This window comes from Haplochromis burtoni, unplaced genomic scaffold (assembly GCF_018398535.1).
Source record: "Haplochromis burtoni strain Fernald_Lab_line unplaced genomic scaffold, NCSU_Asbu1 Contig_45, whole genome shotgun sequence".
Classification (NCBI taxonomy): domain Eukaryota; kingdom Metazoa; phylum Chordata; class Actinopteri; order Cichliformes; family Cichlidae; genus Haplochromis; species Haplochromis burtoni.
Genome location: NW_024582406.1, coordinates 2,879,672 through 2,895,026, shown reverse-complemented (window position 1 = coordinate 2,895,026; position 15,355 = coordinate 2,879,672). Strand labels below are relative to the sequence as shown.

Below are 15,355 nucleotides of genomic sequence, written 5' to 3'. Positions count from 1 at the left end.
CAACCACCGGTTGTGCGATGCGGACTGTGAGGGCACAGTGGTGGGGGGATAATCGGCAAAATCCAGAGCATCAGATTGGCAGGATCCACGCTGTAGTGGCTGCAAGTACGTGTTTCCAATCAAATCCGGAAGGGTAACTGGCAGCAGAAACCGGGGACGCCTCCAGACGAGTCGGGGGATCTCCGATCTGTAGGCTCGTCTGATGTGTACCTGGATGCCGGCCCTACAGCCTCTTTTCCTCGATTTCTTCTTGGAATTGCTTAGGGCACGTTTCGCCGGTAGCAAGAAGTAATCCGGTGAGGTGGAAGAGTGCACAAATGGTGGGGGGAAAGTTTTTCTATAACTGTCCCAGTCATCATAAAGACGTTCCATAGAGTCTTTGATGTGGAGCAAGGAAGAACGGTCGTAAATCACAGCAGCATAGCTCCATATATTAAACGTCAGGGCTGATATAAAAGCATAAAATACAATACAGCGTAGGCAGGTAGACGTCAAGCCGAGCAAAGGCGCCATCTTCCTGTCACAGCACATTGTTCCTTCAGTGGGCCAGTTTCAGTCATTGCAAACGTACTGTTTCTAAGGTTGGGGAAACCTGCAGTCAGCTGAGACTGAAGAAGTCACTTGGATGAGTGATGAAACTTTTCTCCCACTGAAAACTTTACATCCAGACGAACAAATTCAACCATTTGGGATCAGGAAGCTTGTCAGTGAATACCTCAGGCAGTAGAAACCTAAGAAAAAGGAGCAAGAGGAGGAACCATCATGAGAGGACAAGCCCTTGCACAATATGTACCAGATAGGATTTCTGGATGTCAGCCAATTCCTCTACCAGTGACTGGATAAAGCTGGACTGAAAGACAGCACAGAGGCACGAATCATGGCAGCACAGGAACAAGCTCTGAGCACAAGATCCATAGAGGCTGGGGTCTTTCACACAAGACAAGATCCCAGGTGCAGGCTATGTAAAGATGCCCCTGAGACAATCCAGCACATAACAGCAGGGTGCAAGATGCTAGCATAGTGTACAGAAACATCTGTGCCGAGTATGGTCTGGAAGTCCTGAGGTCAAAATGGGAGACGCCCATTGATGATAAACGTCTCCAATGATATTAAAACATGTTACTACAAAACATGTTAATATATTATCAAAATGGGAAAAATTAACATCCGAAAAGCAAATAAGATGCGACTGAAAGGTGTGGCACTATGTGCCGTGCATTGTGAATGATGCACACTGTTTGAAAACACATGACAACCACTTCAATAAAAGTTAACATTGAAAATATACCTTATCTGACAGTGGATCGTGGGGGCAGGAGCCTAAGCAGGGAACGCCAGACCTTCTCACCAGATACTTCTTCCAGCTTATCTGGGGAAATATTAAGGCATTCCCAGGCCATATAATTGATATATTCTTTCCAGTGGGTCCTGGGTCTACTCCGGGACCTCCTGCCGTTAGGATAGGCCCGGTCGAAACACCTTACCCAGGAGGCACACACCTCAGCTGGCTCCTTTTGATGTGAAGGAGCAGTGGCTCCACTCCTAACCCTTGCCAAATACTAATCTCCTCACCGTATTTCTAAATCCTAGCCACCTTTTGGACAAAGCTCATTTTCTGATCTAATTTTATTGCCTAAGCTCTTTACTGTGTTTTTTTACTTACTCATCAGTAAGTGTTTACTCTGATTATAGGTCAAGGGAGCTGAGGGCTGTTTTCCAAACTGACTTTTATAGAATAGGACTTAGCTTTTGCAACTACAATACTTCACAGGTGCTGACCATTAGAATAAATGTAAGTCTTGATTTTATTACAGGGCTGAGTCTATGCATTGGAAGGGCAACCATCTTTGACACAAAGCATTCGGCTCAACTCATTTTCCAACTCCAAATTAAGGAAACAAAAAACAAAACGTATATTTAAAAAGTACAAAAAAATCTTACAAATTATCCAAGACATATTATCACTGTTTTAGATTACAGAGGGAAAGGAGGAGACAAACTGAGATATTTTCTGCAAATGAAGAATCACAAAACTCAGAGACTAGGACAGTTGATTGTGAGGGCACAATAACTTCCCATTGTTTTGGAAGTTTTGAGCTGGGCCTTGCTTAAACGCTAGCTGCAAAAGCTGAAATGATGGTGGGTTGTTGTCGTTTTTTGTATTGTTGTTTTCAGGAATTTTACTTTGAAAACTTTTGCCCGGATGTGCCGTGGCTTTATTATTTCCGTGTTCTTAACTGGTGACAAATACAAGCTCCTAAAGTTGCGATGGTAAAAGACTAGTAGGGATGTGGTTGGTAATAAACCAAATGTTCTGGGGATTTAATGGTTTGAACCAGTATCCAGAGGGCAGTGGTAACCGTAACACTGTGACGTGGCAATTTTGCTGAAGACAGAGCAGGTTTTTTGGAGGCCTGGGGGTAAAGCTAGCAGTCAAGCTAACGATAAATATCCATTATGTCTTGGGAAGAATTGCCTTGCTTTCTGGCCTCGCCTCTGCCCGGTTTCTTTGCTGTCTGATCTGCGTTGGGCAAGAAAGGAAGCAGGTAACTTGAAACTCTACTGTCAATGCTGCGCGGGAGAAAAATATAAATTACTCAACACCAACGGGTTTACTGTAGCTTGTTAGCTTGTGGGCCATGGCGGACAGCTTTGGAGATGAGTCCAGCAGCAGTGCCCTAGGCTTAGACGTTACTACGGGACAGGGGAGCGGAGCCTCACAGCTTCCGATTTTGTCTAACTCTCTGCCGGTGGGAATGTCGGCAACTGGCGGTGTGCACTCCAGCTCCAACCCGACCTCTCCGCCTCTTGCTGTCGCCGCGCAGAGTGGCCTAACAGCTGTGGTGGCCCCTATGTCCGCTGTCACTGCTACCCCGGTCAGTTTTGGGAACACATTGACTCCCGGCTCTTCACCACCAGTCGTGGCCGTGTCTCCCACATTGCATGCCTCCTCGCCTCTCCCCGGTGTTGGGCTAGGGGCGGCAGGAGCGGGCCTCCTATCTCAAATCAATGCCACTTCCTGGGACCCAACTCTTAGCACGGATTGGGACAACGAAAAAGCTTCCCAGCAGTGCATCCTGAGGATAAAGAGGTAATTCTAGGAAACACAGAACTCTGACGGAGGTGGGCATATTTACGTAATCTAGACCTGCAATCGAAAGTGAAATCTTTCCGTAAAGTTTTTATCAGCATCTAAAACGTCACATTTGACGGAGACATTTGGGAAACTAGATGTCTGTAATAAGAAGCGAGATTTCGTCTGACCCAGGTAACTACAGGGTTAACCTTGGCTCTTCTGTTCACTATCTGTTTTCGGGTTAACTTCGTACCAGAATTTGTCGCCATGGTAATTTATGATGTGAATTTAACCTCCCCCAGAGCAGGTCAAGTTCGAGATTAGAGACCAGCAGGTGTTAAATCGTTGCCTTCTGAGGAATCTGTTATCGAGAAAATTTACCATTCCCTAGAAGGTCACACAGAGGGTCTGAAGTTGTTGTTGTTTTGTTTTAATAGCGTGTAAAGTCTTTGGCTTTCACTGATGACCATCAGTAATAAATATAGATTCTTAGATACAGCTTTATTCCATGGTTTTATTTTATTTTATTTTTTTTATGTTAGAAGCAGAGAGTTTTACAGCAATTTTATTGTTCTAGAAGGATTAATGATCTTAACACTACTTAAACTGCTCTGCTTCAAACCCTTCAACACCCCTGTGTCTGTAGCTGAAAGAATAAAAACTAAAACTTTCTGAAACCACCACATTTTCACTCAGTCTTTTATTTGTGACATGTTTTGCCGTTTTAAACTAAGCCTGGGTTTTTAAGTGGGGCTAGTTCAAAGTTTCAGAGCTCTAATGTGTAGCCATCACCTCAGAAATAAACACCAGCACTGAGAGTGCACTCAGTGATAAATAATTAACTGTAATTTAGAAGTTTATTTATAGGGCTTTGTGTGTTAAATAACCAGATTAATAATTTTCTGCAGCATTAACCATGTGTCTTCTTTGCAGTTGTTGGTTACTGGTATAATTTCAATGCTTTTTATATATTTTTGTTATCACAATTTTATCATCATCTAATAATATTGTTGATTGAATTGGTGGCATTTATAGGGATTGCTTTCTGTGGAATAAGAGTCATATGGCCTTTGAAACTCCTGTTTTAGATAAGATGTTGCCAACACCACCTGGTTTACACAAACATGCAGGGAAAACCTTGGCTTAACTTTGCAAGTTGATAACCTGATTTTTGAGACGGCTTATTGCGATTACCAATCTTACGGTAAACAAATCCAGAAAACTGAGAGATACCCTGGGTATGTTGAAATCCCTTTGAGCAGTATTTTAGACGGTAGTGCACTCAGTCTATGTTTAAAGATGTTGCTTTAGTTTGACCCACACATACATGAACACACTTCTTTGATTTTTAATATGTCATTAATTTGTTGCTTAATAAACAAAAATAAAGTTATTGAGGAATCACTTGACCCAAATTAATGAAATGTACTATTTCACTTAATTTACCTGTTTAAGCAGCTGGATAGCTTGAACATTCTTGTTTCCTTTGAGTCTTTTCCTGGAAATTCTAGTATCATGACAACTCTGGTAAATAATTCCTGTCTAATATATAAATGCAAACAGACTGCCAACATGTTGGTATCAGTCTGAATGAGTCTTTGTCACAAGTCGAGAGGACTCGACTCAGCTGGTTGTATGATGCAGTTTATCGCTGTTAATTGCTGTATTATCAGAAACACACTGCATGTAATTGCCAACTTGACTATGGTAGTTTGTTTTGTTTTTTTAATGACTGCGTTAGTATGCTCGAAAAATTCACATTAGAGCAACTTTAGAGTTCAGTACTGTACTTAAATGTATTTTTTATAATAGATTTCTGAAAATATTAAGATCCTTCACCTCCAGGACATACTGTTTTACTAGTGGATTGCTGGAATGTTTAGGGGCATATTTCTTTGTGGGTTCTCTCTCCAGTTTTCAGTGTTTCACAAACCTCATCTGTTTATTTTGTCTGTAGGGATATCATGTCCATCTACAAGGAACCTCCACCAGGGATGTTCGTGGTCCCTGATCCTCAGGACATGACCAAGGTAAAAGGCAAAGTACAGTCTGAAAGATTTACCAACCTTTGACATCATTAACATGTTAACTTGATAGCCAATCAGATTTCACTAGGCTTCTTATTCCTGGGCTTGATGCAAATCAGGATCAGCACTGGACTTCCTCTGGAGTACTGAAAGCACATTGAGACGACTGTTGTTGTGATTTGGCGCTGTATATAAAAAATAAAAAATGAAAGAAGTGGTATAGCTGTAAAAAGTGCAAAACAGCGAAGTGAAGAGTCCTTTAAACTGTGACTACCTCAGTGGTGTTTTCCATTCAACTGGAGTTGTACCGGTGATGACAGCAACCATTTACTAATGGAGAAAAACCTTTAGATCAGAGTCAAAAAAATTGATAATGACTCAGCACGAGTCATTTGTTTTCTAGATTAAATTTCTTTGCTAATTGGTCTGTTCTTTCCTAGCATTCCTCTCTGCCTATAGACATCGTTTTAGACCACCTTATCAATCCCCATCCTGTCTTTCTCTCATCCTTTAATCCCACTCCTGTGCCTCATGACTTCAGATCCATGCCCTGATCACAGGGCCATTTGACACGCCATATGAGGGTGGCTTCTTCCTCTTCCTGTTCCGCTGTCCCCCTGACTATCCAATTCATCCACCACGGGTCAAGCTCATCACCACTGGGCACAACACTGTCCGTTTCAATCCCAACTTCTACCGCAATGGCAAAGTATGCCTCAGCATCCTGGGGTGAGTCATGGTTTCTAACTTTAGTCTCCAAGGGAACTCATGAAGAATTACCATGTTCACTGCATACGTTTCTGTTCATCAGCTGGGCCATAAGCAGCCTATTTTTTAAAAAAAAAAGAAAAAGAAAAAAGGAAAAAGTCTGGGTCAACATATTCAATTTGCACTCTACATGGGATACAATTTTTTATTTATTTTTTTTTATTTTTTTTTTTAAAGATTGAGGAAAATAAGCAAAAATGCCCAAACAAAAACATTGCCCAATGCAGAGGTTATTTTTAGACCAGCTAGTGATCAGTGAGTAAACTAGCAAAACCTCGAATTAGTGTAAATAGTTAATACTCGATGTTCAAAGCAATATCTCAGAATGCCTTGTTTTGTCTAACTAGCAACCCAAAATCTAAAAAGAAAAGGAAAAACACTTAAAATACTTATTTGTAGGGATTGTTGTCTGTCGAATACTCGTACATTAGGCATGTGCTAGTCCAATATTATTGGTCAGACACTTGAGACAAAAAGCTGGATATTGTCTGTTTGTGACAGTGGACAAATCCTTGGTCTGAGCCATTAGATCATGGATGGGCAACTCCAGGCCTCGAGGGCCGGTGTCCTGCAGGTTTTAGATCTCACTCTGGGTCAACACACCTGAATCAAATGATTAGTTCACTACCAGGCCTCTAAAGAACTACAAAACATGTTGTGGACGTAATTTAGCCATTTGAATCAGCTGTGTTGGATCAAGGATACAGCTAAAACCTGCAGGACACCGGCCCTCGAGGCCTGGAGTTCCCCACCCCTGCATTAAATGGACTTTTTCTCTTTCTTTTAAAGTGTGACTGAAAACTGAAAAGATCCTACAAAGGAAATGCTTTCTCTCTCTCCCACTATTGGTCATGCAATTTCACTCTAATTATGTTCACCAGACGTGGTGAACATAATTAGAACACTGACCTTTACACATTAATAATAAAAAGAAATAGATCCTCACAGTGAGGAATACATGTTATTAATTTAAAACTAGTCAGATGTCCACGGTTTGTTTGTAAATATATGTTATCAAAAATTTACAACTTTATTTGTGATTCATAATTTTTAGGTCTTAAAATAAGTCATTTTACATCAATGATTTAGAGTTTTTTTTTTTTTTTAAATTATGCGAGAACCCATTGTATGCAACAACCCAATGCAACAAACTGTTTCTGTGATCTTTGCGTGTAGGACATGGACAGGGCCGGCATGGAGTCCAGCTCAGAGTATCTCATCTGTGCTCATCTCAATCCAGTCTCTGATGACGGAGAACCCCTATCACAATGAACCTGGCTTTGAACAGGTACAGTCAACAAAGAGATGTAGATATATGAGAGTTTTATGTCGCCACCAATCCATCACACCTTGTCATTCTGTTTCACAGGAGCGTCACCCAGGGGACAGTAAGAATTACAACGAGTGCATCCGCCATGAAACCATGAGAGTGGCTGTGTGTGACATGCTGGAGGGAAAAGTTCTTTGTCCTGAAGCTTTGTTGTGAGATCCTTATTTTTATTTTTCTTCTTTCTATTTTCCTTTATCACTTGCATTCCATCTTTGTTTTCTAGCTGTTAACTAGGGCTGCTCGATTATGGCAAAAATGATAATCACGATTATTTTCACTGAAATTGAGATCACGATTATTTGACGATATTTATTTAACCCTTTAAGACCTACTATAGAACCAAGTCCACCAGAGCTTATATTATTTTTTTACATGCTGTAGTGCCATTTGTGGGAGCATTTCAAGTTGCTATACATCAATACAACTGTTATAGCCCATATTTTAATAATATGTATGCATTAAGTCCATAGTAATTACATAAATTGCAAAAAAGTGCAATAAACTACAAAAAAAATTGAAAATCGCTTTTGTTTTGTTTACATATATTTCTACTTGGAGAAATTTAAGAGGTTTATCCCTCAAAACTTTAAATACAATAAAGTTGCAAAAAATAGTTTCCCACCACAGGAAATTTATTTTGAGTGTCTTCATAGTTTTATTTTGGAGATACAGCAATTTTTATATACTGCAGGAAAAACAAAAAACAATCCTATGATGCAAATTTGCAAAGAAAACAGCATGTGCATCATTTCACTGTGGGAAGTGTTACGAACAGCTGATAGGAACGGCAAAGCGTGTTTCTGGAATATTATGTTTTTGTTCCTGCAAGCGCTTTTTATGCAATTTTTGCAAAGCTATATGTGGAACGAAACCGTGACCGAGGACAAGCTGATGGCATCAGATGTAAGTACAACTCCTCCGGTTTCATATGCAAAACAAATTATTGCGCTAGCTTACACGGTTCAGGTTCTACAGGGATTTAAAAATAGTTACGCAAAACGGAGCGTGCTGCTCTGACCGGCTTTAAAGGGTTAACAATGACTTTAAAAAATAATATAAAATAGTGTGCAACACCACTGAAGTTTTTTTTTTTTTAAACTCTCTTTTCAACCAACGGCAGTCACTCTCCTCTCCAAATAACTTCTGCTTAGCTTTCCGAGCTTCCCTCGGGTCCTCTTAATCAGCGGTCTCCAACCTTTTTTGCGCCACGGACCGGTTTATGCCCGACAATATTTTCACGGACCGGCCTTTAAGGTGTCGCGGATAAATGAGGGAGGGGCTAATAATCGGCTTCTTCATTTTTAATGATCGTTGAAAGCCCAGATCGTAATCGTGATTAAAATTCGATTAATTGAGCAGCCCTACTGTTAACTAAATGTATCAAGCGTGTGAATGTGTTTATTTTTAGGAGTGTGATGGAGAAGTCCTTCCTTGAATACTATGATTTCTACGAGGGCGTTTGCAAAGAGAGATTGCATCTGCAGGGGCAGAACATGCAGGTGAGTATTTATTTTTTTCTGTTGGATTATTTTTGTCTAATCAAACAGTGCTTTCAGTATAAAATCATTCTTAATGTCAATAATGCAATATCACATGACTTTGTGACAGCACTGTGTGAGCCGGGAAAGTAAAGATTATAAATGGCAATCTTTTCCTCTTCCAAACATGACGTTGCCTTTTTCCAGGACCCATTTGGGGAGAAGCGTGGCCGTTTCGACTACCAGGGCTTGTTGGCTCGTCTCGGCGCAACCCACAGACGACTGCGAGAGAAAAACCTGGCAGAGGATAACCACAATGACAACGACTCGGACTCAGACACCAGCTCTTCAGGGACAGACCCCGACAGTCAGGGCAGCTCACAGCCCTGACTTCTTGGACAGTGCTAGACTTATAGCCGAAAACTAAAGACAAGAGAACTGTTTTTTTTTTTTGTGTATCTTTGTTTCTTTTGCTGCATCGGAGCAACATCACGGAAGACGATGTGAGTCTTTCTTGGGAATACGATTGGAATCGAGTATCTATTGTATAAATAATACAGAAAACTAAAGAAGAGGTGGTTCCTTTTTGCTGAAAATAATTTAAAAAAAAAAAAAACAGCAATCTGCAAGCCAAGTGCTGGAAAGCTTGACCTGCAGCTTTGGATTTGTGCTACTTGTAGCTAGCCAGTTACCATTTTGATCTGCGACTCTAAAAGCTCAATTTGACTTTGACATTCTGGATACTTGTGAAAAGAAAAGGTTATAGTGACGGCTTGAACCTTCTATGATGTTCCACTTTGATCCCCAAGCACAAACATGTTTTCTATCTTTTCCACACCAATGAAATACTGTCTGTTAGAGACCTGTGAAGAGGAGGCCTGAAGCTTGGAGCTGGTTTAAGCAAAATCAAAGGACCTTATCCTGGGAATGTCAGGATGATTGGCCTGATTTGGTTGAAGCAGGGTAAGATCAAAGAAGGTGCTCCCCGTCTTTGATTTCAAGAGGGAAGGCAAAGTTATCCTGTGTAACGCGGAAGATGGAGAAAGTGACTGCAGTGGATTTGTGAGTCAGTGCCTTGTCTCCTCTAAGTGTAAAGCCATGCCAGACCTCTTCCAGACTTGACATCAATTGTTTCTTCAGCCAGGCCACAAAAATTTAAAAAAAAAAAAAAAAATTCAGCAGCTCTGGATTTCTACAATATTTCTTGTGTATTAGCCTCTACAAAAAGTTCTGTTTAGCTTTCAGCTCTAATTGTCCTGTTGAATTGGTGCTTAGAGAAGGAGACATTTTAATTTCATTAACATCATTATGCCTTTTTATGTTATTTTTCTTTGCTGTAATCAGACATTAGACTAACAATACCTTAAAATATGTACGATGCATTATTTGTAATCCTAGCTGGGGTTTGGGTTTTTTTTTGTTTTTAATCAGTCAATTTTTCAAACCAAATTGTCTCACACTTTCACTAGATTAACTTTAATTCAGGGAAATTAATGGAAGGAATACAAAACTCTGTTCTTGTATGGACAGTGAATTAACCCAACCAGTTTGTTCTTCTCAGGCTTTTTCGATGCTTTGGTAGTTGTTTCTCCATTATCCAACCCTTGAAGGTAGCTGTCGCAGTGAACTAATATTCATTTGTTATTTCAGGTTTCTGCTTTTCACCAATAAATGACAGTCACGGCACCATTGGAGTTACACAATCACAAGGTACTAAAGTGACAGGTGTTGCTGCTTATGCTCTGAACTCAACGAGAGGGTTTTCTCTTGGGGAAACAAAGGGGCACAGAGAGAGGAGGAAAATGCTTGGTTGACATGCTGAGATTTTTCCTTCTGTCTTTATACAATACTCATATTTGCACTGAAAGAAATGTGTGTGTGGTGGCGGAAAAGCCTTCATTTCAGGACATCATTAGGTCAATGCAATGATGCTTCAGATGAGCACCTTCATCCTGGTAAACAGTTTATTGGTGTTTTTCTGTAGGCCATGTTTGTATCAGGACTTATACCCACATTACAACTTGGCAAGAAAACAAACTATTGTAACATTAACGATACCCAGTTGTTTTTCACTTCAATGACTGCAGCTTGTAATAGCTTCAGTTTAACTCTTTAAGATCTGCTCTGAAGAAGAGGAATGATATTGATATCCTTTGTCATTGTGCCTGCTGCATATAAGTTGATGGCACTAAAAAAAATAAAATGCGATTTTTGAAAGTTCTTTGAGTTGAATGAGAAGGTGCATTGTGCTCACAAGCTCTTAAGCTGTCCCATGAGTAAACTTGTGAAGTTGTTTTTCTGACTGTGGTAAATGTGTACTTTTACATCAACACGATTGCTATAAAGATGCTGTTTCATTTCATTGCTCAAATTCTTACCAAAACCTTTCCTTTGATAGCCATTTCCATTGTTCAATAAAGCAATATTTGCTTTAATCAAGTTTTTTTTTATTTTCTTTTTCCCAACGATACTGACCATCTTTGTCACTGTGGAGGCAGCAACTATTGGTTAAAATGTAATGTTATAGTTAAATTCCAATGTTAGGGTGAAATTCACATGCAATACATGAACATGCATTAATGTGTCAAACACAACACATCCACAAGAATTAAAAATCACTTACACTTAAGCCACCTGCAGCTTAGCTTAACGGAAAAGTTGCAAGTCACACTTTCTTTGAGTGGAGATGTAATGACTAAAAGGTTATCAGCACTTCTGTAACTAAAAAAAACTGTGTTTTCTAATTTAATTGCTACATAAACCTACATAAAATGTAGGTGGAACTATTTGTCACAATCAAGCTGCAGCCTTCAGGTTTTAAAAATGAACACAACTTGGAGCTGTGGCAAAGTGCTGGATTCTGTAGAAGCATGAAGTTAAGGGCATCTCTGAGGCATCACCTCTGCTAATGCTAGTCACTGGAGGCCTTGAGGCGACTTTTGTTGTGATTTGGCACTATATAAATAAAATTGAATTGAATTGGAACTTTCCCCTGCATTTGTCTTTTAGGGCTTGAAATTTAACTGACAAATAATATCACCTGCTTTGTGGGACAGGCCATCCAAGAAGTGGGTGTTTGAAATTCTAGTATTTTCTTTAAAACTTTGTTTTCTTGGGCTCTTATTTGGTACTAATAAGCATTGCACTTGCACAGGTTATGGATGCAGCTTGCTAAGCAGCTTGCTAGCTTTAATAATCTTATGCCCAAAACCAGTGGGTACCATCAGGGCAGCTGTGTCCACCTTTTATATGCAATGTATTCCCAACTGCATCTTACTGTCTGAGCAACTAAAATGTTGTGATTGGAATCCCCAAACCAGACTGCATTTGTACATTTTCGTAATACGGAATGGTGGTAGGTAGGATATTTAGCTTGTAATCATAAGGAAGAAAAAACAAGTTCACCCATTAAGAGAATATCTAACTTTCATAAAATCCATTCATGATTTATCTGGGCATTAATAGCTCTGAGTATACTGGATATGATATTGGGACAGAGCTATGCTACATGTTTCCTAGCTAACAGACATTCATGATCGAGTCTCATCATCAAGGAGAAAGAAAATCATATGGCCATTCTCTCATATTCATCTCTCTAGACTAAAACATTATAGTGTTTTGACTATCTTCTGCCTTCCATTGTCCTACAGAGTTTGTGTTTAATTGCAGTGTTGATGGAGTCAGTTTCTGCCCTCGGCTTTGTGTCAGACTCTTGTTTGATTGCCATAATGGCATTTCTAACATAGGGCATTCCTTTTTGTTATCGAATGGTTATGAGAAGCTGCTTCTAGCAAAGTTTTGTGATTGCCAAAATGTTCAATTCAACATGCCCTGAAAGGAACAACAGGGATTATATCCTTGTTTGCTTGTGCTGTGCTTAAAGTGTTTTTTGTGGTTCAAAAATGCCTGGATTCACAACAGGTCTTGAGCATGGTGATATTGTGCAGAAGTGTTGGAAAAGCATAGAATAAAGTGCTGTTCAGTCCTGATGCATATGACTGGTCTTTTTTGTTGTTGTTCCCTAAATTTGGTTTTATTTTATTGTTTTAATGAATGTGGTTAGATGTGAACTCCCTGTTTTCTTACATAACTCGAGTTTGGACTCCAACACCATCTTTTTTGTCAAGGAAAAACCAAATCACAGAAGTTCGTAAAAGTAAAGGAACTCCATAATGTCTTAGTTCATTCAAAGGTAGAACTATCCACTGAAAACACCTGTGTTTACTCGATTTTTTAACTTATTCTTTGCATATAGCCATAGATGTCCTGTGCAGGAAAGAATATTCAGGTATGAGTATGTTTCGTGTGAATAAAATAATGTTACCAGTCACTTTGCAATATTTCCTAACCTGTAAAAGGTAAAAAACATTTACAACATAAATATTGATGTGATGAATTCATACAAATGAAACTTCCAGAGCATCAAGGCTTGCAATCTCACAGAAACTGCCTTTTTTAAGGAATGTTCTTAGCAAATTACACCTATGAACTGATTTGCAGGTCTTGGGTAGCTCAGATGTTAGAACATTAGGTTGAATCTGAGGGTCCAGGATTAAAGTCTTTTGCAATGACTGTAGAAAACATGGGTGCCCAACATTTTTTATCACCCATTGGTTTCTGGCTGTACAGGTCACAAACTTTGCCTCCTCCATGTTTGCACATGTAACAAGAACTATAACGGTGCGTTCACACCAAACGCGATAGACACGACCAAAACGCGCCAGATGCCCCTAGCTTGACGCGTGCACATTCGCACCTCGATGCGCGTCCAACGCGAATTATTACAAGCGGAAATGTGGGAGGAAGTAGTGCCAGACGGTATGTTTGCAAGATGGCAGCTGTCGATCTAGCGTTGGAAGAGAGAGTCTCCCTTCTCTATTTACTGTGGAGAGCAGAGCAGCGGCGTAAAGGACGTCCTCGCCGTACCTGGGTCCATCAGGTCCTCCAGAAGCGTGAGCAGTTTGGTGAGTTTCACCACTTGCTCCTGGAGCTGCATCTGGACTTTCCCTCGCCCAATTTAAGGAACTGCTGTCCCGCGTCGGTCCAAGCATCGCCTGCCTAGACACCAACTACAGGCGCTCAATCCCACCTGCAGAGCACCTGTCCGTCTGCCTGAGGTTAGTAAAAGTGTTTAATACAGTAGTCCTTTATTGATGCCTGTGCTAATATATGTGAAACTATCCGTTTATACACTGAAAACATGGCTGTGGTATGCTATCAGTAAATGCCGTCGGTGTTTACTGATAGCAAACTGTGGTATGGAGACAACTGTTTATAATTTTTCTAGTGATACTCAGAAGGTCTCATCAAGTCCTGATTTAATTCGATTTATGCTGTTATCAGTGTTTGCAATGATAGCATGGCTGTGGTGTCATATCAATGTATTTTCTCTGTGTTTGCTGATATCAAACTGTGGTGTGAGGACCACTGTTGGTAATCTTTGTAGTGATACTGAGAAGGTCTATCTTATAAAGACATTAATTTTTTTTTATTTAGACCTGGTTTAATTCTGGTATAGAATCAGTTGAATATTTGTATATAATCCCTGCAGCTGTCAGACTCTATAACAGGGGTCACCAGCAGAGATGGGCAGTAACACGTTACTGTAATCTGATTACTTTTTCAAGTAACGAGTAAAGTAAGGGATTACTATTGCAAAAACGGTAATTAGATTACCGTTACTAACGCTGCGTTACTGCATTACTAAAACCGTGATTTTTTGCGAGAATGTCTCACGACAGTGACGTAAGCGAGTGCGCCGTTAGTGACAACAGCTGTGTGCAGATCAACAATGGATCACATATCGATTGTGGGAGAGAGTATGAGCGTGCAGCGTTTAAAGCGTGGAAGTACTGACTAAAAACATTAGCGTCCATCGTGCATGGGAAGAAAACTTCTTTTTACAGCGAAAAAAACCCTAAACTTCCAAGCAAGCACTGAGTGCGCTACCACGTAATGGGAAATTCATAGAGAAACTTGTGGATTCTTCAACTGACCGCAGCACACCTGCACCAGGGTAAACCTCCGCCTACCGCAGTCCTGCTTTACAGATGAAAATAGAGCAACAGGACCTCTGAGTCTTTGACTTTATTTATTTTCTGCTGTGTTTTACTTGCATCTATTTGAAAGACTGAGTGTAAACACAAAAAATATTTTATTTTATGTGCTGGAATGTGTAGAAAATAGGTTTAAATGTTAAACTAATTTATTCAAGTCAGAGGATGTTGCATATAATTAAATTTTTGCTTGATGCATAAAGTTAAAAGATTAAAACTGATAAAACAAGTTAAAAAAAGAGACTTTCCATTTGATTACATTTTGTATGATGGATTATGTAGAAAAAGTAGAATTGGGCTGAAAGATCTATCGCTTTATCACCTCTTCAGGTTGTAAATCGTGTTTTTAAAAAGTAACTAAGTAACTAAGCAATTAATTACTTTTGAAAATAAGTAATCAGTAAAGTAACGGGATTACTTTTTTGGGGAAGTAATCAGTAATTAGTTACTGATTTTTAGATGATTTGTGTTCCACTAGTGTTATTTGAATATGTGAGGTTTTTTCGTTTGTTTAAAACACCCCATTGCCTAGTGAGTTGTTTCACTAACGGTTTTCAGTTGTAGTAATAAACCTTCTGTTTTTCTTTTTATCTAACCCTCCTGCCTCTGGGCTCATTTAT

General features: G+C 39.8%; 1 protein-coding gene across 1 annotated transcript; it reads left to right on the top strand.

Moving 5' to 3' along the window:
- Positions 1-2,199: 2,199 nt before the first annotated feature.
- ube2z (ubiquitin-conjugating enzyme E2Z) lies at positions 2,200-12,666 on the top strand. Its single transcript, XM_005926772.3, has 7 exons — positions 2,200-3,091; positions 5,034-5,106; positions 5,645-5,832; positions 7,048-7,159; positions 7,241-7,353; positions 8,610-8,700; positions 8,887-12,666. The coding sequence occupies exons 1-7, from the start codon at positions 2,640-2,642 to the stop codon at positions 9,067-9,069; spliced, it is 1,212 nt and encodes a 403-aa protein (XP_005926834.1). The 5' UTR covers positions 2,200-2,639; the 3' UTR covers positions 9,070-12,666.
- The last annotated feature ends 2,689 nt before the right edge of the window (positions 12,667-15,355 follow it).